Raw genomic sequence first — 26,469 nt, 5'->3', positions numbered from 1 at the left:
TCTTCATGGTATTTCAGAATTATGAAGAGATGCTATTTTCAGTATAACTTAAACATAAGTAATTTTGAGAAACGCAGAAACACTCTGTATATACATTATATGCAAAAACACTTCTTATATCCCGTGTAAATTAGTCCTTTTGGTCTTGTAAATCAGATGCATCTTATGTGACTGTGCACTTTGTAAAGCAATGCAGTATTCTTCTTGACAAATTGACAGAAGAATTAGCTGTATACAATTAGTGCGCGCATGCATAGCAGAAGTGCTTGAAGAAGATATCTGTATACAATTCTGGTTGCTTCAGATTATGCAGATTCTCTTCTATGAAAATAAATTCGCATCCTTTACAAACACATATTCCAGAAAAAGCCTTTACAGCTGCCTACACAGTCTACACACTTGAATATTAGTAAAAATATAATATATACGCATCTTAAGCCTTTTCTTCTTGGAATCTTCTGGCAGCAGAGCATGCAGCATTTTATTTAGACAGCCGCCAAGGAAAACAGCCCGCCTGTCTGTGCTGGTTCTAGTGCCACTATTTGTGCCTTTTGGGACATAGGAAATACTAAAATGATAATAAATAAGCCAATTATTCTATTGAAGTTTAATTACAAAGTATACATGATTACCTTGAAAATTTAAAGTAGTCAGAGGTGCTGCCTGAGAACGAACCTTCAGATCTGGAGAGCAGCTTTTCAAAGCTATCCCCATCCAAATCTCGCAAGTTTCCATCAAAAATCAATGAGTCGTATGACTTTGTAAAAATGTGCTTGTCAGAGACACCAATTGAGTCAAAGAAGTTTCTTTCATTTGTAAGTATCTCAGAGAAGGAAGACTTGTCCGCATCCAGATACTTTCTACAGTCTTTCTCTCCTCTTTCTCTACACTCCTTTTTAGGCTTGGCGTGTGGATTGAAGACGTTCAGATACTCAGAGTCAACTGTCCAGTAGGAGCCCTTCCCCGGATCGTTGTTTGTTCTTGGTATTTTGTAGAAGCACTTGTTGAGGGAAAGGTTGTGCCGGATGGAGTTCTGCCACCCCCCTCGCTGCCTCCGAAAATACGGGTACTTCCCCATAATCCATGCATATATGGCCCGGAGTGTTAGTTTCTTCTCTGCGCTATCTATTATTGCCTGGGTTATTAAAGTGGCATACGAGTATGAGGGCTTTTCATAGGATATGTCGGGTTCGCAAAATATGTCCTTCTTCCTTTCATCTCCCTCACTCTGACTAGATTTGCTGCTCTTCAGAATACCAAAAACATCCGAAACGATTTCATTTCGTGCACCTCTGTCCATAAATAAACACAAATAATGAACGGACCTTAATGAAAGAGGGGCACAGATCTAGATTACTCTTTGGAAAATAAACAAGCAATTTATTTGTTGTTTTTTTATTGCAGAAAGATGCTGACAGTAGTTCTGCAGAATGCAAACATAGAAATAGTCAAAACAAAAAGAGGAAAGGAGCTGCTCAGCAGTGAAATGGTTGAAGCAAGGAAAAGGGCAAACAGCACGGAGTACAGGCCAGATATACTCCACCAGTGTCTGCTGATGTTGCTTGACTCGCCGTTAAACAAGGCAGGCCATCTGCGCGTGCTAATTGAGCTAAGCATAGGGAAGGTGGTGACTCTGAACAAAACCATACGAATTCCAAGAGTGTACAGCAGGTTCAGTGGGCTGCTTGTGCAGCTACTGGAGAGGCACAGAATATACTCAGAAGGAGAGAGAATTGAGCTAATGAAAGTTGAGAAGGAGAGACTGGAAAGCTTCATCTCCAACGAAAGCATAAAAGTGGGTCTGTCAAAGGAAGGCGAGAACTTTTTTGACACGTTAAATTGTGACATAAAAGCTCATGCAGAGAAACAAAACAAAGAGCATGCGCATAGCATAGAAGTGCGCAGTGAAATATCTGAGCAGAAGGAAATCCCAGAGTATGTATTCTACATTAATGCAATCTCAAGTGGAGAAGACCCAAACACAGGAATGCACCACATTCTATCCCTCTCTGCATACGCTCTCTCTGCAGCCACCTGCTGCTCCAAAATATGCACATACTTTGAAGAGACTCTAAATGTTTTTTAACACTTCCTCAAAGACAAGGTGCTAACAACAAGGCTGGCCAGGAAAAGGCACTCCATAAATCAAAGTACTATCCTGTGCAGGTGCACATAGATATAAAACTCAGAACCAGACAGCATTACAGCAGCGTATGGATATATTAAGACAACATACAGCAGCAAATTTATTTTAGCTCAATATTAAAGAACACATAGAAATATACTCGTAATAGAGAAGACAAGAAATATAAAATTAAAAGAATTTTAGCACTTGCATGCAGTGGACTAAATGTACACTATATAGATATAAGTGATATATATAGTCGGGCTGAGTACTTTTAAAGTCTGAAAGAATTAAAGAACCCTACTAGACTAGCTATTTAAGGCAAGCTAGACAGACAGAATTACAATATATTATTAACAGTAGTTTTAAGTGTTTTAAGTGTTAGCAATACAAAGAAGCATGCTCTTTGATATATTATTTTGTGTATCTATTTATCTGTATAAACAAAAGGCAAACAAACACACTGTCTTAAATTAAAAATAGACTAAAAAGCAACAAAAAAATTCTATGCACTGCATGTAGGCCTAGTATGCCCAGCTGGCAGAGATACAGCCATGAAAGAATTATATTATTTTCACTCTGTAAATATTGAATCTGTTTGTGCTAATGCAGGCTTTATACTTAATATTTCATATTTTGTGTCTAATAGTGCTGTCTAATAATATCCGCACTAATATCTTATTAATCGACTGCCAAGGATTTTTGAGTTCTAAAAGGAATTAGTTCAATTTCTGCAATTTTGTGTTTGCAAATTTCTGCAAGTTAATAACAAAGAAAATAATTGCCCACAAAGCCATTACTGCCTCACTACCCTACGCTACCCCACTCAGCATGCTATTCTAATTAGGCGGTCATGGTGCATTCTCCTATACAATATTGCTTAAATCTAATTTATGTGCTTTGTTTTGTTTTCTTTAATTTCTTTTCTCTTGTGTGTTTTTGTTTCGAAAACAACAAGAAAACAATTTATCCATGAAGATCTTCCGCCTCACTCGGCGCTTCCAAAGACAGCATTTACCTTTATAGACCCTTCGATCGCAGGCTTTACTATTCTCCAGAACAATATTACTTGATTCTAGACTAGTTAATATAATGTAAGAAAATCAAATTTATAAATTGCAAATTAATTAAAATTTCAATTAGCCACTGATACGGGCTGTTCTAACAAGGCGATAGGCCCACAGGAAACCATGCCATTACAGTGACAGTATGCACGGTATAAATACGGACTATATATCATTTTGACGTGTTTATTGAGACATATTTACTATATCTTTTTATTAAAAAAACAATAATAACCCAAAATACAAACAAATTCCTAAGTATTTATTTTTTCTTTTTATTGACCCCTGTAAAATGGCAGACGAAGCAAGCAAAGCATTGGTAATAGACAATGGATCTGGTATGTGCAAGGCAGGATTCTCAGGCGATGATGGTCCAAGAGCTGTTTTTGCAAGCATAATAGGTAAGCCCAGGCACCATGGAGTTATGGTAGGTATGGGTCAAAAGGAGTCCTATGTTGGAGAAGAGGCCCAGACCAGAAGAGGTATTCTTACGCTTAAGTATCCAATTGAGCACGGAATTGTCAATGACTGGGACGCAATGGAGAAGATATGGCACCACACCTTCTACAACGAGCTAAGAGTTGCACCTGAAGAGCACCCAGTGCTTATGACAGAGGCACCTTTGAACCCAAAGCTGAACAGAGAGAAGATGACCCAGATTATGTTTGAGACATTCAACTGTCCATCCTTTTACGTGGCCATCCAGGCTGTTCTGTCTCTTTACTCTAGCGGTAGAACCACTGGTATTGTTCTGGACTCTGGAGATGGTGTTACCCACACTGTTCCTATCTATGAAGGATACTCTCTCCCCCATGCTATCTCTAGACTAGACTTGGCCGGAAGAGACTTGACCGACTACCTTATGAGAATCCTCACAGAGAAGGGATACACCTTCACTACAACTGCTGAGAGAGAAATAGTCAGAAGCATTAAGGAATCTCTGTGCTACGTTGCACCAAACTTCGATGCAGAGATGGCCAAGCCATCCAGCGAGCTTGAGAAGAGCTATGAACTGCCAGATGGCCAGAACATAACCATTGGAAATGAGAGATTCAGAGCCCCAGAGGCCCTCTTCCAGCCATCTTTCATGGGACTGGAAACTGTCGGTATCCACGAAACATGCTTCAACTCAATTATGAAGTGTGATGTTGATATTAGAAAGGATCTCTACTCAAACATCGTTCTTTCAGGAGGTACTACTCTGTACCAGGGAATGCCTGACAGAATGCAGGATGAGATCTCTAAGCTGGCTCCTGCCTCCATGAAGGTGAAGGTTGTGGCAAACCCAGAGAGAAAATACAGTGTGTGGATTGGTGGTTCAATTTTGGCTTCACTTGGTACTTTCCAGCAGATGTGGATCAGCAAGGCTGAGTACGACGAGTGCGGACCTTCAGTTGTCCACAGAAAATGCTTTTAAATAAAAGTTATTTGAAAATTAGTGTAGCCGCGCTGTGTGCCACCCTCTTTCTCTACTGTCTTAAAGAGGGCTTCTTTATATTTTAATAATTCAGACCCTTCTGAGTCTTTTCTCTTTTCTTACCAACACACCCGGCCCTGCGCTGTGTCTTCCCGTGGCTTGCCCTCCTGCATGAAAGTATTTTTGCACTGAAGTATGCTGTGAGTATTTGGGTGGCAGAAACACCTGACTCTAGCAAGACCATTTATCATTAAATATCCAGAACACCCACATGCATAAAAGCATTCATCCTTGCACACGCACATGCTACACATAAAAATGCAGTAAACTTGCTTCTGCCAGATACTTCCACTTAAATAGACAGACTCCATGCTACCCGTGCAGAATGAACAAAGAACACTTGAACTATATGCCTTTTCTATTCTTATATAAGCAAGTATATGCCTCAAGCCAAAAATGTATATTTATATAGATCATGCTGTTATGACTGTGCTCTTGTCTAGCGCATACAAGCAGGTGCCTCAATACAGTATACCACGCAGAATGTGAATGCGAATAAAGTAAGCAAGGGGCTTCTTTAAATATGCTGAACTATGCATTTGCACGTGCTCCTTGAAATCCTTGAAGTAGAGCCTGCATCTGCATGTTTCTGGAAACTATAAAAGCTGCTCTTTCTTTTTGGCAGAAATGGAAAACAGCGCATCTGATAAAGACAGTGGAGAGCCACTGAAAGAGCAAGAGAAAGTAGAAGTGACTGCAGACAAACTCACAGAGATGGATGTGTACAGAATATTCACACAAGAACGCGCAATTCCTCTCTCCCAAAAGGTAATAAAGCGCATAAGAGAAAAGATGACTATAGACAATGCAGAAATATATGCAGACATAATCAAGGCAAACTATGTCTCTGAAATACTTACAGAGCAAGCAGTTGAGGATGCAATTAAGAATAAGCAAAAGGAAAGACAGAAAATAGAAGTAAATCCAGTTAGGTACAAGCCAGACGGGATTGCCCGATATAAAGTGCTGAAGGAAGGGGTTGTTTTCCCAAAAACATCAATTGTAACACTGAAGCCAGATACACCCTCCATGATATTTGGAATGGTGCATATTTCAGAGACAGGCGATGTGGAGATAGAAGACGAAGATGACTCAGTTCTGGTCTGTGAGATAAAAGAGAGCGACTATTTTGTGGGAAGAGGAATATGTGCAGGATTTGAGGGGAAGCTTACTGAAAAAGGGTTTTCTGTTGAAAAGATACATCTTCCGGAAAGAAGGTCAATTAATAGCAGTTCAGTGCCTGGCAAATCTAACTTTATAATGATCTCTCAGTTTGTCTCCACAGCTGATAATATTAAGAAAATCTGCGATGTGATAAAAGTATATGCAGAATACGAAATAGAGCTGGCTGCAGTGGTTATTATGCTGCATGAAACAGAGATTCTTGCCAACATGCAGCCCAGAATAGAAGCATCTCTAGCAAAGGTGCACAAAAACATTGAGTTTATACTCATCCCAGGCGTAGGGAGCAGGTATTTCTATCCCCGCGGAGAGTGCACAACATACAAAAACCTTACTGTTTCCACAAACCCTGCTGAGATAAGAATAGAAAACGAGGCATTTCTGGTTGGGTCCTTTGATCTGATCGATGGCATACGAGAAGAAAGTGTTGTAAAGGGCAGCTTCAGAAAAGAACTAGGCAGCGCGCTTCTAACACAGGCGTCTTTCAATCCCTTCATCCCGTACACAGACCTGTCATACACAGAGGAGTTCAGAGGTCTGGTTATAGGAGACAGCTATGACTGCTTTACGCATAAGCAGCAGGACCAGGTCTTTGCTATTTGCGGAGACTTTGAAAAGAGTGGAGGGCAGTTTCTTTTTTACAATGGGGCAGAAGTGAATTTCGAAATCTGTTCTGTAAGTGACCTGGCTACAGAGTAAAATTTCCTTCATAGAGCGTAACAAGATATTTAAATCGTTTTTTGAAATTACAGTCTATTTCCCTTTAATATTTGGGAATGCCCTGTACTAAACCAATACAATGCATTAGCTACTAGATAATAGTCATGTGCAACTTCTGGTAGTAGTTCTCTTTTAGAGATATATTTTACTTTCCCATAGAAGGAAGAGCTTTGCTGTATTTTACTCTTGCATAACTGCGCCTCCTATTTCTTCTATTCTTTACAAAATATCCGTATGCAGCAAGTATTTCATAATAGGCCGCATCCAATATATGCACTTTCTATTCCAATAAACAAGAAAGTTATATGGAACTACAAAGATACATCTATAACTGGAGTAACTCAAAAGTGCCCTCTCTGCTTCACATGCATTGATAACTTGAATTTGCATGGAAAACCCAGTGGTTCAATAAATACTTTCTAAGTAAGAATTTAGCGTACTCTGCTGCTTTTGTTATAAGTGTGCATTTGCAGTCTAGCTTATCAGATATCTCTTAAATAGTACTGTAAAAAGCCCATTCTTTGTAGTGATGGAAAGTAGCTGCATATTAGCCCCCTAGAAATATTGAAAAAGCAGCCAGAAACAAGCAAATAGTTGTTGTACGCTTATGAGAGGGCCAATAAGAGTACTTTGCATGTGCTAGCTTGTTGCTTCTATTTCTCTAAACTCTTAACAGCCTACTCTAAAATATAAGTGCGCTGTGAAACGAAGTAAATTTTTTATGAGTTCACAGCGGCAAATAGACATAGCGCAGAGAATTGCAAAAATACGGCAGCCTGCAGGAGAAGATGAACCAGATAGAATTCTTAGTGGGTGGGCAAAGACGCATCCTCTTTTCAGAAAGCTTATGGACGGGGCCCCACAGGGCATAGAGGAAAAAGTAAACTATTTAATACTAAACTCGCATAATGAAGACGACTGGACAGCCACTTGCAGATCAGCAGAGGCTCTTTTCATCAAGACGCGCAGTGCCAAGATAGCAGAGACGGCTTTGGCGGCAGCAGAGCAGGAAAAAGATGCAGACTCACTTGCAAACATCTTCTATCTAATTAAGAAGATTGTAACAATCTCCTGGGGTAGTGCAGATATATCTAGTAGAATATCCAACCATAACTTTGTAGGGGAAAAAGAGCAGTATTTAGCTGTTTCTATCTCAGAAGCACTGAAGGCCTCGCAGACACTTTCTCCTTGGGTCTGCAGTCTCTTAGAAGCAAGCAGCCAAGAGTTTAGAGTCTGCTTCCTAGCAAATTTGCTGCTGGACAGAAACAGAAACCTGTACTTTGATATAGAAAGATACACTTCGCTCTATAAGCTAGGTGAGCAGGATGTGCAATTACTGCTGGAAAAGATCAAGGAACGAGCTGATCCATCTGTTATGCAGAAGATTGTGCTGTACCTGCTGCCTCTTGTTACCATGGTAGGGTCCTTATGGTCACAGCTAGGAATAGATGACCTAGTTGCAAGAGTAAATGAATTTCCAGTTGAAATCATCATTAAAATAGCATCGCATTACCAGTTCCAGGAGAATTCGATAAATAGAATTGTAGAAGCACTCAGCCCAAAGAATATTCTGGAGATGGCAGTTGTGTATATAAATAAGGAGTACAAAATGGCTTCAGAGGAAAGAATTCTTCAAAGTGTTTTAGCTAGAATTGAAGAAGACCCAGACAGCATGTATAGGGCAGATAGCCACACCGGCCTGCTTGTTCTTATGTCTATGGGGCCAGAGGCCCTAGAAAAAGTCTCTTTCGAAAAAAGTATAGAAGAAACTGTAGCACTCTTCCTTAGCCAGCTGCTGGATAGTTATTCAGAAATGGATAAAAACTACGTGGCAGAAAACCAAAGTAGTATTCTTCTTAAATACGCACAAAAATATCGCACAAAAAGTATGCCCAGTAGTAGAGTAATTAATCAGGCAATATGCAATGGAATATGCATTGTTAATGAGGTTTATCCAGACCATGTTCTAACAGAAATTCTTGATACAGTCCATGGAAGAGAGATTGTTGGGCTTGCACTGCTTCTTCTGCGAAAGCAAACTGACTCTCCTGTTCTTATGCGGTGCTGGGAGCATGCTGTTCTGCGAAGTGCATCCGTAAATGCAAAGGAGCACGCAATACAAATTGAAAGAATCATTGATACTGACGGGAATGATAGAGATAGGGTAATTAGATCAAAATATTTGTGCAATATTCTGAGCACACTCCCACTGTCTCTCCAGAGAAGAATAATAACCGACAGAAGAGTAACGAAAGAGGTCTGGAAAACCATCATGGGGGCATATAGAACGTACGAAGCATGCGTTTTGGCAGGACTAACAAACAGCACTACAATGTGGCAGGGAATATCTTGCAGTAATTCAGAATACCTGCAGCAGGATATTTCTGTGGTAGAAGGCGAGGCCACTATATTCCTTGCCCTCCACATACTCAACACAAACTACCCACTGCACTATGTGCAGATAGTGGATAAGATGAAGCTTCTGTGCAATGCTCCTGTTGCAGACACTACCACTAAATGGATGTATTCCCAGAGCAGCAAGTCGTTTGTGTACGAAGGGACATCAGCGGAGGTAAAGTATGATCTCACTAAGGAGATGGAGATGCTGCTCAGCAAAGAGAATGGATTCATCCGGAGCAGCACAATATACATGATAATTCAAGAGCACATGTACACTTTGCTAAGAAGAGAAGCCTTCCGTGACTACGTGGTACATGCTCTGCTAGGCGTGTTTATAGATCTGAATGAAAATTTAGTAGCACAGCTAGAGAAAATAGAGACGGACCCAAGGAATATAGAAATGATTATAAAGCACTGCACAAAACAGACAGTTGTAATACCTATAAAATCTGTTACCCAGAAGAGGCCTGCCAGCGATGTTCCATCAAGGAAGGAGAGGAAGACCATAGTCACCCTCACACCAGAGCAAGAAGAGGCATCCAAGAAAGAAGATATCCGGCGTACTGGTATTTTAGCAGCACAGCTATCTGTCTCCAAGTCTGCAAACGTACATAGCATAAATGAGAACGAGGACGATAATTTAGAGGACACAAGCGCATTACCCACCCAGAACGCACTGCAGATAAAAGTGATGGCCGCCCTGAAAAAGTACACACCACAGGAGGTCAACGCAGCAGCAGAGTTTTTCTGCAAAGAGCTTGAAAGGTACTGGAGAAAGGAGAGAGAAAAGATTTCCTCGCACTTTGATGCAGTAGTTAAAATTATAAAGCTATTCACAGGCGCGCCTTGCATTGAAAGACTTGCGCCAATTCTTAGCGGATACCTAGACTCTACATACATAGTAGACCCAGATGCGCTCAGTATACTTAAAGAAATAGTTCTGCTTGTAATGAAGAAGTACTCAGGGAAGAAAGCATTTTCCATTTTGAACGGCTCATTCAAAGACAAAAAAATAATTAAAGTCTATATAGACGCACTGAAAGACTCACCATCTGATCTCATTCAGGAGGTCTTTGCACATGAGAAGCCTGGCAGCTGGCTGCATCAGGCTGCCATACAGGCTATTACTAGCAGGCGCAGTGAGCCAGCATATGAAATAGCTGTAAATCAGGCACTCAGCCAGGTCAGCAGCAGAAATGACGATGTACTATTTGGGTGCATGCAGCTGCTAAAGGAAGAATACATGCATTCCCCGCATTTGGATAGTTCTATAGTGATAGTGCAGCATGCTGTGGATCTGCTTAAAATACGCACTAAAATAGACGCAGTAGGCATGGTGGCTCTGGAGATACTTAAGTATGCTTTGTTCACTGCCAATTATGTGCTAGACCACAACTCCAAGGAAGATATAATAAGCAGCATAAAGTACGATATATACCACTACAAAGACATTCTAGTGTTTTTCTTGAGTGATGTCCCAATTACCGAGTTCTTGGAGATAATTGGCAATGTCAACTCCCCTACAGGAAAATCCGTGCGCTCTACCATACGGACAATACTAGCTGAGTACGTTCCAGAGGAAAATAACGGGCCTACTGTTTTTACCACTCTGCTTGCACAGGTGAAGGAGGGAACAGTGTCAGACAAGCTGTTTATCATAAACCTTCTTCGAGATGTATTTGAAAGATACGCAGAGGGCGCTTGGATCACTCTTTTCCTCAAAACAGCAGAGATAATAGCAAATGAAGAAAAAGAAGAGGTTTTACAAGGTCTTTTGCAGCTTCTGAAAGACATAGTGGAGAAGTCGCAGCTGAGAAAGAAGATGAAGAGTATTTGCAAGGAGTGGAGTGCAAATCCAAAGCTCCAAAAGCTTGTCAAAAAAATATCGAGTGCACTAAAATAGATATGCACATTGGAATATTTCTATGGTACTGCTTCTAGAAATAAAGTGTTCAAATTTATTTTTATTTATTTCTTTTACCTTGGAAGACTCTTATATATATTTATATAATAATTGTATAGCTGAAATACTTGCCATAAACTAAAGGAATTCTGTTATATGCTAAAATACATCCTAACACATAAAATATTAGAAACACCCAGGAGAAAGATGTAAATGGTGGCGGCTATATTATCTAAGACTAACCAAGTGACAAACTATAACTGTTCTATTATACAAAGAATCCTGTTGTATGCTCAATATTTTAAACAAAAGATCTTAAAATGAATTATCAAAGACTTTGAAATAACGAGTAGCATATTGACTGGTTTATAAATATTTATTAAAATGTATTAATACCCTATACTGAATTTAGTTCTTGCTTGAAGCATAGATACTTTTTCAGATGCCTAGAATATAATCTGCAGCAATAAGAATATATGCAAGAGAGCAAAACACTTACTGCTTTGTGATAGGCCTGCGCCATCTTAGAATAGCCGAAATACCACAGCCGTACAATATAATGGTGTATAGTATGAAAATACCTATAAAAATAAATCTTTTTGTTGCTAATGACTCTATATAGTAGTACTTTTAAATAAATTTTTGTCTTTAGTTTTCTTAGTTGGAGTATTTTCTATTAGAGTCACTTTATTATTAAGCAGCTGCTATCCAAAAACAGATGCATTTCCTAAGCTAGAATGCATGTGAATTTATAATGAAGAATAGTTCATTAACTTATATGAACTCTTCCTTATGAAGATATAACGCTCGCTACTGAAACAGTACCTGCAGCAAGCATGCATGCAGCAGTTACACCTAAAACCAGTGCTTTAGCTTTTTTAATGCCTTTAGATGATGAACTGCTACCTGCAGAGTTCTTTGAATCTGCATTGTAAGTATCATCAAGCAGACTGTCTGCAAAAAGAGCCGTATAGGAAGTGGACTGAACAAATGGGTTCTCTGTGCCCTCTGGCAATATTGGCTTCACTTCATTATTTTTCTTACTTTTGTTTTTCTGTTTGCTCTCAGCAAGAACATCTCTTGTGTATTTGGTAGATACGTAGTGATCATAGCTCTTTTTATAAATATCAGAATTCTCTTCTGCAAGTGTCTCAAACCCACACATATGCTTGCATAAATAGGTTACACTGGGTATTTTCTTGGCTAACTTTTTAAGATCCAGTATCGTGCTGCTTAAGTACTCTTTTACTGAATAGTATTCAGGATTAGAAATAAGTGCATCATGCTTTAATGCAAGGAATTCATTGTATCTGTTGAGTCGTTTTTCATATGTATTGCTTATATCCTTCTTGTTCATATAGTTGTAGTCTGACCGAGTGAGCACTAAGTCTTCCATTTCAGAGACTATCTGGTCAATTTGCTTATAGACCATTGTGTACTTTTTTGTTGCAACTGTCCACTGACTGTGCAGAGCCAAAAGCAAATTTTCTTCGTGAATGGTAAATAGCCTACTACTACTAATATTGGAACTGTTAAGCACGTCCAAGCACTTACTTCTATTCGAAATTAGCACCTTCAAGGCCTTGTTAATAGGATACTCGTTTTTTTCATCTGGTTTAAAAAGATCCATCTCCATTGCTTTTTGAATTGAATCTTGCTGGCCTCTTTTAGTTCTAGTCTCAGCTATTTTAGAAGAAAGCATTTCTAGATCAATGTGTATTCTTTTTTTCAAGACCTTGTTGTTTAAGAGCATTGCATGGTGTGATCGTAGCATATGCAGAAGATATGCAGACTGGTTAATTGTTTCAAGAGAAATGAATTCCTTATACCATTTGTTAATTATAGCTCCAAACTCATCGAGTAGACCGGACTTGCCTATAGCAGTGACTGCATCAATCACCACCATAGACAACTCCTCATCAGTGATTTGCTCCCGTGTCTCTGATGCTTTGTATATCGCCGGGTTTATTATTGATGCTTTTTTCTGAAGGAGCTGCTCAAGTAGCATGTATGATATTCTGGAAATAATTCTCTTGTGATCTATTGGGAAGGTCTGATTCCACAGGCGAATATCTAAGCTGTTACGTATAATTAGCTGTATACACATAAATAAAGCAGTGTATCTGTCGTCAGCACTCTTCAGACTATTATATGATTTTCTGAGAGGCCTTATTACATCTTCAAGTCTTAATCGGCGCATATAAAAAGTAATTCCTTCAGTCTCAGTCTCAGTTTTAGTCGCAGCGTCAGTCTTTTTAGTATCACAGCCTTCTATATCATTTGTTACTTGGTTAACCAAGCCATCTACTATCTCACCAATCACATTATAGAATGCCTCTTCATTCATATCCTCTACTGATTCATTGTTTTCAGTAGAAGCAGTCTCTTGTAATGGTTTTTCAATATTTAAGTTATCTTCATGGGCCATGGATGATATGTTAACTGCACTCTCTTTTGCATTTAGAACTAATTCATGCAGAAGACCTATTCTATCAACATTCTCCTTTGGATTTTTAGGAAGTGTGAGTACTTTTTGGTATTCTTCATTGTCTGAGTCATCACTCGTTATAACTCCTATGTACTTTAGCGCGCTGTTGACCAAATACATTTTGGCATCATTAAATTTTTTTCAATATAAGCCTTATCCCCTGTAAGAAAGATACAGATGTATCATATATTTATTTTAGTGCGCAAAAATATTCAAATTCATATAACCCGAATACAGTATAATTAATAAGGAATTAGTGCATAGAAGATTAATGTGCATTTAGATATTGATTATATGATTTGGTAGTAGACAATATTTATTATCTTTCTTATGGGTTTACTGTTAAGCATAATTATGCTATGTGCGTACTACTTATAATATACAGTGAATTATAGCAGAATATAAAATATATTTTCCTGTATATATTTACTAGATATGCCTACTTGACTAGAAGTATTCGAGTATATAAGCAAAATATCAGCAGCCAAAAACACTGATGTATTATGGCCCTCGTAAGGAAGAATATGGATCTTGTTTTGTTCTCCGTGGTCAGTAGAGTTTTATAATTATTCTCTCTAAAAGGGTCTTAATCAACAAATATACCTTTCACTAAAAAAATGCACTGTAGAAAGTGATATACGGGATTAGCTATGAAAGATATTGCAGCTGTAACATCTGGGCTACAGTACATCTTATATATTCTTTCTTCGATTTTTCGTGCATTAAATAGTACTGCCCGATAGAAGACTAAAGAGAGATTTTGTTTGGAATTGGTACTGTGCGAAATAGCAACAAACAGTTTGAAGTTTTGGATTGATTGGTTTGAAAGTCCTTTTTAATGTTTTGTTTACCTTCTGGAAGATATAACCCGAACACATGCAGCTAGGAAGAATATTAGGAATTATAGTCATTATTATATGCATTATAGTGGGATATTGTATACTGTTGCAGTCATACTACTCACTCTTTAATATAGAATAGACAATTAGTGTGCTAATATAGATATGCAGACACACACCGGCATACACAGAAGAATCATTTGCGCAGAAGAAATAAGAGGTCTTTTATGCACATGCATATGCAGAAGAATGAAGCAGAAAATGAAAGTGCTTAATAATGCACAAATTCATTACAGAATATCATGAAAGATATGGGACAGGCGTAATAGATTGGTAAGGTGTATGCGGGCTTGCATTAACGGCAAGTCTAGGCCTTCATGCGACTATATCTTGACGGCAAAAATAAAAGCAAATCTTGAATAATTTCATTCTATACTGCAGAAATATCTTCACGTTATTTTTAGTTGTATGAGCAGACTGTATTTTATGTATAGTGGGACAATTAGCTTTTATGAAGTCTTAGTGGAATTTATGCAGTAGATGAAAAGTGCAAGTGTATTTGCAAGTGGTTTTATACCTGCGGGTGTATTGTGGAAAAGGACAAAAAGTGCAGCACTCTGTGTTCCCACGCGGTCTCCCATCGCAGTACTATCAAAGCTGTCACGCGCTTAACTTCAGAGATCAAACGGGTTCTGGTGTGTACGCAGGCATATGGCCGCACGAGTATTAGTTACCTGCTGGGTCCATGTGGGTCGCTGTGTTGCTTTGCCAAAGAAATTCATAGATTATTCAGCTTGCGTGCTGTGCACTTGAGAGTATACTTTTTTGGAAATATATAAGGGGAGTATATTTTCTGTATACGTTAGAATAGTGAATAAATATGGCAGCCTCTGATAAACATAAAGAATATGCTAATAGTTTAGTTGGAATCTATTACTATGCATATATAATCTGTTACATAAATATGTGTATTTTGAGTAAATTCTGTGCATTTTATTTTTTGTGCATTTTTATGCTGTGGAGTGCATATAGAGCTGTATTTTGGATATATTAGTACGCATTGTATTAATTAAAAAACCAAAAAAAATAATATAAATAATGTTGTCAGAAGCAGAAGATACACTAACTAGAACTGCCCTGCGGCTAAGAAAAGTCTCTGAGCAGGGAAGCAAGGAGGCCAGAGAAATAGTAGAACAGCTTAATAGGTACATACTGCAGGAGATGGAAATCAGTCTAGAGCACATTCTATGCACGATTAATGCGCTTTTCCTGTGCGAAACACTCTATTCAAACGAGAAGTACATAGTTCTTGATGTGTTCTATGATCTTGTTCAGGATCTCCAGCAGAAGCAGGAGCACATTGACTTGCAGGAAATTCCTGCGTCCCTTGGGAAAATGAAGTTTTTGAAGAACGAGAAGAACGTTGAAAGGGCAGTGGTTGTTTATTTAAAAGTGATGATGCTTATTCTGGAGGTGGCTGGCACGCCAGAGCACAGGATGACTATTTTTAAGGTATTTTGCACGTTGTTTATGTCAAAATCATTCATTACAAGCACCAAGTGCGGCTATCTGATACCGCGTCTATTCAGGCAGTTCCTTGCACGGTATCCGGTGTTTATAGAGAGCCTGCTAGATAATTCGGATAAGCTTATTATCTGCCCTGCTCTTCTTGAGGTGGCTTTAGTGTCCTCGCAGAAGATGACAAAAACTCTTTCTGGGCTGATTCTCTTTGACTTTATAAAAAGGCACACCAACCAGCTTGTGCTGATGATGCACGGAAAGGGGTTTTATGAGCCATTCTACTTTCAAATGTACATGGAGCGAGAGACTGCTCCCTTGACAGAAATATTCTCCGTGTTCTGCAAGCCATTCTTCCTGGAGTACTTATTTCTTGACGTGTGCACTAGAATTACAAGCAAAAACACTCTGCAAATTGTTCTTGATAAACTGTGGGAGGAGGGAGCGATCCACTTTATCCGCATGCTAAAAGAGCCAGACACAACAACAGAGTGCATGTACTGCAAGACATCTAACAGACTAGGTGAGATAGAGAGAGTACAGAGGCAGTTGGAGCTAGATCTGGAAGAGTTTAACAAAACAGGAAACGCAGAAGATCTGGTAGCAACAATGCAAAAGCAGGGATATGAAAATCCAGCTCAGGCAGTCTGCATGTTTCTGCGCGCACACTCAGAAACCAATCTGCACATGCTTGGAAAATGCCTTGGAAAGGAGAATGCAGAGGACTTTTTGGAAGCATTCTGCTCATCATTTGACTTTACAGAGCACGACCTGCTGACTGCACTGCGAATATTCCTTTTGAGCTTTACCCTTCCAGGAGAAGGACAGAAGATAAATAGAATTATTTCGGCATTCTCCAAGAAGTACTCTGAGGACAGGAAACAGGACAGTGAGACTATCATTTCTATTGCCATGGCTGTTATTTATATTAACACGAGTCTTCATAATGTAAATACCGTTAAGAAGATACCACTCGAGGAGTTTTCTCGAATAATCCTAAAAACATGCAAGGATGTTGATGCAGAGTATATAGAGACACTCTATACTCAGATAAAGCAGAGAAAGCTTGAAGTCCCTCTCAGCAACTATACATCTTCAGAGGTGGCGGAGTTTATGGTGCAGCAGTGCGATGCAGATGCAAGCTTGCATCCTATAATTCCCCCAGGGCAAAGATACAAATACTGTGGAAACTGCACTCGTGCTGTGTACAGACATCTAATAAAGGAGTACAAAGTCACAGAGGTGATCACTTCTGCAGGTGTGCCTTCTGAAATAAAGGGATACATAAAGGCATGCACAAGAATAGGAGCAAAGGACGCAGTTGTTGACACAATGCAAATGATATCCGATCCGTATCTCCTAATTAAAATGCTTGCAGACTCAAAGGAGCTAATTTCTCCTCTTTGGAGCGTTTTCATCTCCTCAATTGAAAAGATCGCCCTGCAAAGAGACGACGCAGCAGCCACCCCAAGATTTTTCCGAAATATATTTACATTTGGAAAGGAGGTAAAGAAAGACAAAAAGGACCAGTTCCCAGACCTAATTGTATCTGAAATAATGGAAGAAATACAGAACATAACAGACAGTGAACTGCTAGAAATGGCTAGTGTGTTGCAGAAGAAGATCCAGGAAAACAATACAAAGACACTTCACAGACTTGCATATACAATGATTAAGAATAGCACAAACAGAATATGTATAGTAGGACCGCTGTTTGAAATTCTTATCAGCACGGGCGGCATATCAACACAGGAGATGCTTATGCTCTGCCAAGCAGCGCCCTTTAGCAACTTGCTGCAGGTGCTGATGGGGTTCCAGTATAAGCCATCCAAGCACATCACAACATCTGTTATTGCGCTACTTCAGCACATTATAACTGTTTTGTCAAGCAAGTCGCTATCGATTGTTGAGATGAACGGGGTTAAGAATTGGATGGGGTCTCTTATAGGCTCTGAGGCATTCAAGCTCCGAAACACAGAGGTTGTTGTTTCTATATGGAACACTGTTGAGGAGATTTCGCTGCGCTTGGATGCAGCAGGATTTGACGGGTTTGAAATCTTTATTAAGATGAAGGATGTTCTCACAACAAAAAGCAAGGAAGAAATCATCCGCAACACGCAGGCCTACTACAAAAACATAAACCGAATTCTTCTGTGCCTTGATATTCTCTCTGCTTCTCACGATGCAGGGCTAAAGGATGCATTTTCGCAAATGATTTCGTCTGTTCTGGTGAAGGACATGCCTGGATGCATATCTGTTCTAGAGAGCTGCGAGCATGTTTTGGAGTCTGTGCCTGACGTGCAGGAAAGGGTGGAAAGCCTTGTTTTAGAGCACACGAAAGAAACAGATATGCAGAATACAAAGTATCTTAAAAAACTCATAATGAAAATGAATCTAAAAATCACTCCTAGCAAAGAGGTAGTAGACTTATAGTGCAATGTCTTAATAAATTCTAAATAAAAGAGTAAGTTGCATTTTATTTCCTTTTTGGCATATAGGTGCATGCTTGTGTATAGCTGCTTTGCATGTCTTTAATCATTGGGTGTGCAAATAATTAGAACTAGCTTGCTCTAAAGAAAACTATAAACAGAGGAAGTACCAGAATAAAGGGCCTGTTTTTCCACTCTGGTAAAACTCGTTCTGAATTTAGGTATATAAAAGCCTATGTGATAATAAGCCATGCCCAGCTGTACCAAAGAGAATAAAATGATTTATTTTGCCTCATAATAATTAACTGTGCAGCATACGGGTGTATTTTTACTTCTTTCTTTGTCTATGCTATTCTCATACAAAGAAGTATACTAGCTTGTCCTTTCCTCCAGCTACAATCATTCCATCTTTTATGTCTATTGCAAATACCTGGTCCTTGCACACAAAGTCAGACAGAAGGGTTTTCTTTTCAACCGAGTACACCTTGACGGTTTTATCCGCAGAGCAAGAGACAAGAAGGTTTCCTGTAGAAGAAAAGGCTGTCTGGTATGCTAGGAGTGTGTGTGACTTGAAGGTATGTGCTAGGTATCCATTGACAGACGTCCATAGCTTTACTGTTTTATCAAAAGAGGAAGTTGATATATACGCGCCATTGGATGAGATACTTACGCTTGTCAGTATATCTTTATGTCCTGTCAGCTTGCGAGAGGGCAAGAATTCCCACTCGCCGCTCTCAGTCCACGATGGCCTCCACATGACGGCTGTCTTATCGTCGCTCATGCTCACAAAGAAACTCTTTCCTGCGCCTGTTTCTATGCCGTCTGACTTCTTAAGGTATCTCCCCAGATCTTTTCCATTGTGCACTGCCAGGCCAGTAACCCACAGAATGTGCCCTCTAAGTACCTGCACAACTGCGCCCGTCTCGTATGTCACTTTTATATTTGTGTCTCTTCCTGCGGAAAGAAGATAGTCTCCAAAGTATCCGACGGATATCACAGGCTTCTCGTGGAAAATACTTCGCACGTGGCCATTTGCATCCCACACACCAGCACTGCAATCCCTTGACGCGGTGGCAAACACTTCGCTATCTGCACGCCATGAAATGGCAGTGGCCCCGTCCTTATGGACTTTTTTAGAGTAGACAACAGACATATCTTCCATTTTAATTAGAGAGACTCCGCCGTTCATTGATCCAGCAGCCAACCACTTAGAGTCAGGAGAAAACTCAATGCACTGGATCCAGTGCTGGAATATCTTTATAGATTTAATTGGGGTCTTTGTGGACGCACTCCAGAAACGCACAGTTCCATCTCCGGATGCACTGCACACGTACTGTTTGCATGGGCTGTGCTTCACACTCAGAACTGCAGCTGTGTGCCCAGAGCAAGATGAAGCAAGATATCCTGGGGCTCTTGTCTTCTTTGGAGGGTCATCCGGGTAGCAGTATATCTTTAAGATTTCCTCGTTCTCTACCTTCTCCTTTTTGTGTGCCTCCTCAAGCGTAGTTATAATTTCTGACCCATATATAAACATACGCATTCTCTCTTTTTCCTCTGTATTTGGGGGAAGAAGCAGTCTAAGCGATTCAAGTGTTATGCTCACAGGCAGTTGAAGAACACTTCCTAGCGGAGTGTCATCGTGCGAAATAAACTGTGCAATAACTTGTGAGTTCATGTAAAATTTCTGCAAGAGCAAATTACTAATAACGCATAAAAATTTATCAAAGAGTAGCACTCTTGCGCTGTAATATATGCACAGTACCAAATAATATCCCATAAAAACACCAGTTGAAGGTCTCAGTGTAAACAGACTATACATAGTAGAAATCAGGCCTGTTTATTTTAAGTCCTGTTGCATGCATTGAATAAAGCTTGGCGCAGTGTAATCACTTCTATTTATTTAAATATTAGCAGGCATCAATCCTTTCCATTTTAACTTTGCACTGGATATTAACAGATGCAAGTTCGGCCACTAGATACTTAAAGACATGCGGAAATTCAGCGCGCACAAGGTTTCTTGCATTCTTGCACTCTGTGCACATCCATGCCTGGAAGAAGGACAGACTGTTGCACTGTTTGCAGACGTTTAAAATTGTGTAGTCACTGCACATAAGCATTCTATCGTTTAGCAGAGAAGCTGCTCCGTGGGATATTAGCACATCTCTCTCCATTTCTCCCAAACGGACTCCTCCTCCCTTACGCCTACCTCCTACCGGCTGCTTGGTCAGGGGGTCAACTGCTCCCACTGAACGCACCTGATACTTGTCGCTCACCATGTGTCGAAGCCTCTGGTAGTATACAATCCCAAAGAACACATCAACTGCCAAAGGCTTGCCTGTTATGCCTGAGTAGAGAACTTCTCCTCCGCCCCGCTTAAACCCCACAGACTCCAGCATGTTTCCAAAGTACTCGCTTGCACTAATGCCATCCGACTCAGGCCCAGGCACACTGCCAATGCTGCTTTTGCTATCTGGCCGGCCCTCCTCCCCATATTTGAACATAGTTCCGTCCATGGGGGTTCCAAGCATTGCACCGGTCTTTGCAGCAATGTTCTCAATAAACATACCAATTGACATACGACTTGGAAAGGCGTGCGGGTTAATGATTAGATCTGGAGTGATTCCAGACTCATTGAATGGCATATCCTCGTCTTCGTACAGAATAGAGCAGACTCCCTTCTGCCCGTGCCTACTACTGAACTTGTCCCCAATGGTGGGCACTCTTGGTATTCTCATCGTTATATTGGCAGCTCTCTTTCCATTTGAGCTTTGGTAGATCGACACATTCTGCACCCGCATGTTCTCTAGCGCATGACTCTTATGGGCCTTTTCCTCCAAGAACTTTGTGTTTACGGTGGTATATATTGTCTCTTTGTCCTTGATTAGCTTACCTACATCTGGAAGGCCTTCTTTGTCGTTAAGTGTGCCTATCTCCATATCTGGCATGTCTGAAAAGTTGATAGCTTCAGTTTTTATAACTGCTCCCCGCATAAATCCTCGGTCCACACTGGCTTTGTTCAGAATAACCGCATCCTCAAGGTCATATCCTGTGTATGATAAAATTGCAATTGTGATGTTTTTTCCATTTGGGTAATCCCCAAGCCCGTACTTCGCATATAGATTCGTGTGCATTGTGGGTGTCTGCACGTAGTCCAGGCAGTATATTTTCTGGTCTGTTCGGTGCTTCTGAGTGTGTGGCGCTGTTCCCATTGACTGTTTTGCCATTTGGCACTGGTACATGTTACGAGGACTTGGATTAAAGTTCCCCAAGGGCGTGCTTCCTGCAACTACACTGAGTATGTTTGTTGCTGCTATTTCTCTGTGTGTTGGCTCTACTCGCACTACATCCTGGTTTCTACACATCTCTGCAATCTTCTGTATTTTCTCTGCAGTTTCCTTCTTTCCACTGCTTAGACCTTCTATTTGAATGTGCAGCTGCTCACTTGACCCGATATACTCAACTGCATTCTCCTTTATGTTCATAAGCGGCCGCACAAATCGGTTTGGCGTGTTAATAATGTTGAGCGTCTGGGTGTTATATATGATTTCTGCATATTTGAACTTTCCTCCCAATATTTTCTTTCTTCTAAGTGACTCAATGAAGGATTCAATGCTTTTTTCTGAGATTGTGCCCATAACCCTTCCGTTTTGAATAATAGGTATTCCGCTTAGATTGCTCATCAGATGATTCATTCCCGATCTAATTAGCTCAGCGGTGGAAAGACCATATGTCTGATGAGAGATGGCACATGCATGCGATAAATGCGTCAGAAGCCCACACGGAGAACCGTCTGGCGTGTGCACCGGGCATAGAAACCCCCATGATTCGGGAAGAAGCTTACGCACCGTACTTGTTCGCATGGCCTCAAAGAATGCCCCTCTGTGCAGACTTCTCAAGTGACTAAAGAACCGCAGGAAGTTCAGTCTCTCTGCAGTAATTGTGAATCCAGCCTGCTGCATCATTGCATATGACCCAAGGTTGTTAAACGACAGCACGCCAGATGCAAGCAGCCTGTGCATGCTCGAAGTAAACGGGGAAACCGCTTTCTTAATAACTCTAGAGAGAGCTGTTATGTCTGTTACAGAGATGGAGAGATAGTGTATGGATGCAACTAGCTCGTTTATGAAAGTCTTTCGTATCATCTGCATTTTATCAACTGCTATTTCTGTCAGTGTATCTCCAACAGTAATGGCTTCGTGGAACGACAGTGCATCTCCATTGTCTGCAGGAATTTTTCCAGATACCTGCTGAAACAGCTTTGCTATACAAAGAACAAGAAGATCGTACTTCTCTGTTGCTGAGGCAGTATGAACAGCAACTGTGTTATTAATAAAGTTCATTCCGCACTCCATATCGGATAGCATTGTGGTATATTCATATATCGATTTCTCCAACTCCTCTATTGGCTCTTCAGCTGTAGCTGAAGCAAACATAGAGGCCTTTTTTTGCTTCTTTAGTCTTGACCCGACTGAGGCTAGCTCCACTGGGGATACGTGGTAATACAGCCTAAACTTGCTGCCCAAGTATGTGAGCGCCTCCTTCTGTGTATACTCCGCATGGAAAGAAAAACTCTGCAAAAGCAGGTCTACATACTCCATCAAATCATCGTCTTTCAGCACTCCCTTAAAGGACTCCCTTATCTCCTGATCAGTCTTCCCAGAAAGACCTCTTAAAACCAAGTGCAATGGTATGTAGTACTCCTTTTTTCCCATCTTAACCCGAATTTTAATTGAGTGATCTGTAAAGTAGTGCAGCACGAACATAGATGTCTGTCCGCTTGGCCGTGCTGACTTGTACGAGACAGCGTGCTCTGACATGTTTTTACTCTTTTTGGACATGCCTGGCCTGTATATCCCAAATGGCACGTACTTCTTCTGTATTTGAATAAGCCTGCATATTTTCTCTGTTCCTTTGTAGATAAAGTATCCTCCAAAGTCGTTTGGTTCCTCCTTCGCTTTGATCATCTGCGCATCCTTCATTTCGCTGAGATAACATAGCTCACTTCTAACCATGACAGGAATTATGCCAAGGGAGACTTCTTGTGTGCTAACTGCGCCATTCACTACCGTCTGCAAGCTGGCAAATACCTCAGATTGATAACTTTGTGATGTCAGTCTGCACTCTGATGGAAGAACATTTCTTTTTAGTGCTTTTTTTCCAGTTCCTTCCTTCACAGCAGGGGATTCTACGCGAATTTCTTCTACTGAAATGGTAATTGCGTTATTAAACTTATCTGTCACGGATACGGGCTCGAATGATTGTGCTAGTTTTGGCAAAGTGCTGTTAACAAATCTATTATACGAGTCAATATGCGGATAAGCAAGATGCTTTGCATTTTGTTCCATTATAATAAAAAAAATGAAAACAGTTGCAGAATATAGAAGGCGTGATACATCCAAGTAAAAAAAAGTACATAAACAAATGGTGTTTCGAGAACAAAATCACAGATATAAGCTAAAATTTCCTTTTCGAAATATTAGACTTGGTCATACAAATGTGGATATATTTTATTTCTCTTCGTCTATTTATAGGCCTCAAAGAGAAGTCTATCAAAGTGACGCCATGAAAGTAGAATCTTATTAGATACGTATGGCAAGTGGCAATATATATTACCTACTCAATCACTTGATTGCAGCCAAATAAAACAAGCAGAGGTTCTTATATAGTATTGGCCTTTAACTAAAGCCCAGAAGGCAATAACCAGCCTATACTTTCTACATTGCTAACCCAGGTAAAGAGTTTCATGTACGCAAGGCAAGGAAAACCAACACATGTATTTTGTCTTTCATGTTCATATTTTAACACTGCAACCTTCAAATATTTTTGCAGTAATCTGTTTAGTAAATCCCACAGAAGAGAATTCGAGCTACCTTGAGCGCATTTCTGCAACAAAGTACAATAAAATTTAACTAGTCTTACACACGTATATATTCACGGGTTTGCTTGTTGTTATTCCTGCCTTGAGGACACAAATCCCTTTTCCAAGCCAGCAATGTGCCACTAAAGCCTCTGCCTGTTTGTGTCTGAGTGGCCTGCTCTTTCTGGGCTGTTTGTGGCTGGCTGTGTTCTCCCTGTGCTCTGCCAGCTGAACATGCTTGCTGGTCAAATGCCAGTAGATGCACTCACATACAACAGACCATTCAGTCACAGACAGATGCTCCTTTATGGTCTAACTGCACTTTCTGGCTAGTATATTTGCTATACACTGTACTATGTCTCTATATTCACTTAATAGACCTTCTATTGGTCTATCAGTGCATATACCTATTAATACATCCATACTCTCTATTTATCTGTCTATTCTTTCATTTCTGTGCATCTGTATACTTTGTCCTCTTTCTCTCTTCCTAATGCCTCCATGTATTTTTATTCTCTTCTAAATATTGGGGAAATAAAGTGTATATTCCCTATAGTGGAGCAATTTATTTTACATAGATATAAAAAGAGAAATAAAGGATCAGAGGCAAGGAAAAGAAGAAAAGTAGCACATTTCAGAGAACCACCACTGGCCAGACATAAAGAGAGAAATGAGAGGAAAACAGAGAGAATAGCACATTACAGACAAATAGAGAACGAAGCGAACATTTATTGTCATCTAAGAAGACACTCTCTTCTACTCGCAGTGTACTGTGGATATATTGGTCTATGGTCTCAGTACAGAAGAATACAGATGCCCCTGCATCTCACACAGGAAAACAGCAACAAAGTGGGCTATACGATCCTAGCACGCTCTGCGCAGAACACAGGACCCATCCTGCGTATGCAAAACCTAGACCTGTCTCTGCGCACTAGCAGCTTTGGGTCCTTAATACACACCAGTATTGTTTCTCCCGGACCCTGTATACAGCTGTATTGTACATATCATTGCTCTTTCTATGTGCACACCAATAGTATCTTATGGACAGTGTACTGCATATACTGGGCACCCATCACATTAGTGTGTATAGTAGGCTTGCAGCAGTAATGTTTCCGGGCTGCTGTCTGTTTGCGGTGTAGACGGCTGGGCCTACACAAACGACTCAGATGGCCTGGCATCCAGCCACTCTAGCTGCATAGCATGCGTACTTCTGTCGTGTGTCTCTGCCGCCTCTATTTCTCTGTGCAAGGCGTGCTGCGCCATGGACGCAGCTGCCCACTGTTCTCTATAATCTTCTTCTGCTGCGCAGTGAGCTAGGTATGCATCTCTTATCTCTGCTGTCTTAAGCACACGCCGTCCCTGGAGAGCCCACACTTTGTTTTTCATACGGATCACCTTGTCTATATATTCTACAGTTTTAGAATGCGCTCTTACTACTGTGCCCAGCTCCTCAAAATCATCTGGCTCGGCTTGTCTCAGCGAGTGCAGCAGCTTTTCCTTTGCGTGCAGAGACTTGAAAAAAGCTATTTCTTTTTCGATCACAGCTCTATATTTCTTCTGCGTCTCTACTCGAAGTGCAAGGTATTCTGCATAGCACTTTCTCGCTTTGCAAGCCTCTTTCAGTCTGCTTTTCTGCTCTTTGTATGCTCTGCGCCCCTCTTTCATCGCGCTTTCCAACACATCTAGCGCTAAGAGAAGCGGCTCAGCTGGTTTCATCAGCATCTCATACTCTGAGTTTGATCGGGTAAGAATTCGCGTATAGTACTCGTCTGTTGTGTTTAGCGCAGAGTCTACCTCTTTCCACCTCCCAGGGCATGTTTTTATGTAGCCATTCAGTACCCACGCCATATCCCTTGATTCTCTCTTGCGGTCGTGATATAGCTGAGCAGCAGAGTCTTTTTTGCTCTTTGCTATCTGCAGCTGCGCCAGCCCTTTTCTATAGTTCTCTTTTGCTTTTTCTAGAGCTTGCTTATCTAGTTCTATATGCGGTGCTTTATTTTTAAGTTCTGTTCTTTTTTCTGCCACACAGACACAGGCCACATTTCTCTTGGATCTATGCATTTCCAGTGCAAAGCCATCTGATGCTGCGCACACACTTACCCTTTGATATGCATGGCCACTGCATTCGCTGTCCACTGGACGCGGCACAGCAACGTCACAGAGCATATTCTTGTCTCTAGCTTTTAGATTTTTTGCTACAGAAGTATCCATGCTATTCGCCATGGTGCACTCAGCACACTCTAATATGATAGACTGATTTGCACTCAATTTAGATACATCTGATGCTCTCAGATAAAGCTTGATTATACCTGTGACAGCTAGAAGCAGGTACTTTACTCTCTGCCTTTTCTCTTTGCTCATTTCTGCTTATACATACTATTCGCACTAATATGTTATAGTTGAAAATCACTTGTATTTTTATTTTAATACTCCTGGTATGTATATAGCTCACTAAAGAATTGACAAT

General features: G+C 40.4%; 12 protein-coding genes and 1 non-coding gene across 13 annotated transcripts; 6 read left to right on the top strand and 7 right to left on the bottom strand.

Moving 5' to 3' along the window:
• Positions 1 to 628: 628 nt before the first annotated feature.
• NESG_02280 (uncharacterized protein) lies at positions 629 to 1,300 on the bottom strand (the record flags this gene model as incomplete). Its single annotated transcript, XM_053049888.1, has 1 exon — positions 629 to 1,300. The coding sequence occupies one exon, from the start codon at positions 1,298 to 1,300 to the stop codon at positions 629 to 631; it is 672 nt and encodes a 223-aa protein (XP_052904059.1).
• A 108-nt stretch (positions 1,301 to 1,408) lies between these two features.
• NESG_02279 (uncharacterized protein) lies at positions 1,409 to 2,086 on the top strand (the record flags this gene model as incomplete). Its single annotated transcript, XM_053049887.1, has 1 exon — positions 1,409 to 2,086. One exon carries the CDS (start codon positions 1,409 to 1,411, stop codon positions 2,084 to 2,086), a length of 678 nt encoding a protein of 225 aa, XP_052904058.1.
• A 1,395-nt stretch (positions 2,087 to 3,481) lies between these two features.
• Positions 3,482 to 4,606, top strand: NESG_02278 (actin, cytoplasmic type 5; the record flags this gene model as incomplete). The annotated part of the gene is made up of 1 exon (XM_053049886.1): positions 3,482 to 4,606. The coding sequence occupies one exon, from the start codon at positions 3,482 to 3,484 to the stop codon at positions 4,604 to 4,606; it is 1,125 nt and encodes a 374-aa protein (XP_052904057.1).
• Positions 4,607 to 4,725: 119 nt separating this feature from the next.
• NESG_02277 (uncharacterized protein) lies at positions 4,726 to 5,055 on the bottom strand (the record flags this gene model as incomplete). The annotated part of the gene is made up of 1 exon (XM_053049885.1): positions 4,726 to 5,055. One exon carries the CDS (start codon positions 5,053 to 5,055, stop codon positions 4,726 to 4,728), a length of 330 nt encoding a protein of 109 aa, XP_052904056.1.
• A 238-nt stretch (positions 5,056 to 5,293) lies between these two features.
• NESG_02276 (uncharacterized protein) lies at positions 5,294 to 6,547 on the top strand (the record flags this gene model as incomplete). The annotated part of the gene is made up of 1 exon (XM_053049884.1): positions 5,294 to 6,547. The coding sequence occupies one exon, from the start codon at positions 5,294 to 5,296 to the stop codon at positions 6,545 to 6,547; it is 1,254 nt and encodes a 417-aa protein (XP_052904055.1).
• A 742-nt stretch (positions 6,548 to 7,289) lies between these two features.
• NESG_02275 (uncharacterized protein) lies at positions 7,290 to 10,871 on the top strand (the record flags this gene model as incomplete). Its single annotated transcript, XM_053049883.1, has 1 exon — positions 7,290 to 10,871. One exon carries the CDS (start codon positions 7,290 to 7,292, stop codon positions 10,869 to 10,871), a length of 3,582 nt encoding a protein of 1,193 aa, XP_052904054.1.
• Positions 10,872 to 11,661: 790 nt separating this feature from the next.
• Positions 11,662 to 13,479, bottom strand: NESG_02274 (uncharacterized protein; the record flags this gene model as incomplete). Its single annotated transcript, XM_053049882.1, has 1 exon — positions 11,662 to 13,479. One exon carries the CDS (start codon positions 13,477 to 13,479, stop codon positions 11,662 to 11,664), a length of 1,818 nt encoding a protein of 605 aa, XP_052904053.1.
• A 1,323-nt stretch (positions 13,480 to 14,802) lies between these two features.
• NESG_02273 lies at positions 14,803 to 14,917 on the bottom strand. Its single transcript, XR_008288891.1, has one exon. It is a non-coding gene; the product is annotated as a 5S ribosomal RNA (ribosomal RNA).
• Positions 14,918 to 15,296: 379 nt separating this feature from the next.
• NESG_02272 (uncharacterized protein) lies at positions 15,297 to 18,149 on the top strand (the record flags this gene model as incomplete). The annotated part of the gene is made up of 1 exon (XM_053049881.1): positions 15,297 to 18,149. The coding sequence occupies one exon, from the start codon at positions 15,297 to 15,299 to the stop codon at positions 18,147 to 18,149; it is 2,853 nt and encodes a 950-aa protein (XP_052904052.1).
• A 351-nt stretch (positions 18,150 to 18,500) lies between these two features.
• Positions 18,501 to 19,964, bottom strand: NESG_02271 (uncharacterized protein; the record flags this gene model as incomplete). The annotated part of the gene is made up of 1 exon (XM_053049880.1): positions 18,501 to 19,964. One exon carries the CDS (start codon positions 19,962 to 19,964, stop codon positions 18,501 to 18,503), a length of 1,464 nt encoding a protein of 487 aa, XP_052904051.1.
• An 88-nt stretch (positions 19,965 to 20,052) lies between these two features.
• NESG_02270 (uncharacterized protein) lies at positions 20,053 to 23,490 on the bottom strand (the record flags this gene model as incomplete). Its single annotated transcript, XM_053049879.1, has 1 exon — positions 20,053 to 23,490. The coding sequence occupies one exon, from the start codon at positions 23,488 to 23,490 to the stop codon at positions 20,053 to 20,055; it is 3,438 nt and encodes a 1,145-aa protein (XP_052904050.1).
• A 968-nt stretch (positions 23,491 to 24,458) lies between these two features.
• NESG_02269 (uncharacterized protein) lies at positions 24,459 to 25,109 on the top strand (the record flags this gene model as incomplete). Its single annotated transcript, XM_053049878.1, has 1 exon — positions 24,459 to 25,109. A coding segment is annotated over one exon (651 nt), but the record flags the coding sequence as incomplete, so codon positions are not given.
• Positions 25,110 to 25,151: 42 nt separating this feature from the next.
• NESG_02268 (uncharacterized protein) lies at positions 25,152 to 26,363 on the bottom strand (the record flags this gene model as incomplete). The annotated part of the gene is made up of 1 exon (XM_053049877.1): positions 25,152 to 26,363. One exon carries the CDS (start codon positions 26,361 to 26,363, stop codon positions 25,152 to 25,154), a length of 1,212 nt encoding a protein of 403 aa, XP_052904048.1.
• Between the last annotated feature and the right edge of the window lie 106 nt (positions 26,364 to 26,469).

Source organism: Nematocida ausubeli, assembly GCF_000738915.1.
Source record: "Nematocida ausubeli strain ERTm6 chromosome Unknown supercont2.5, whole genome shotgun sequence".
Classification (NCBI taxonomy): domain Eukaryota; kingdom Fungi; phylum Microsporidia; genus Nematocida; species Nematocida ausubeli.
This window is presented reverse-complemented; position numbering and strand designations above follow the sequence as displayed.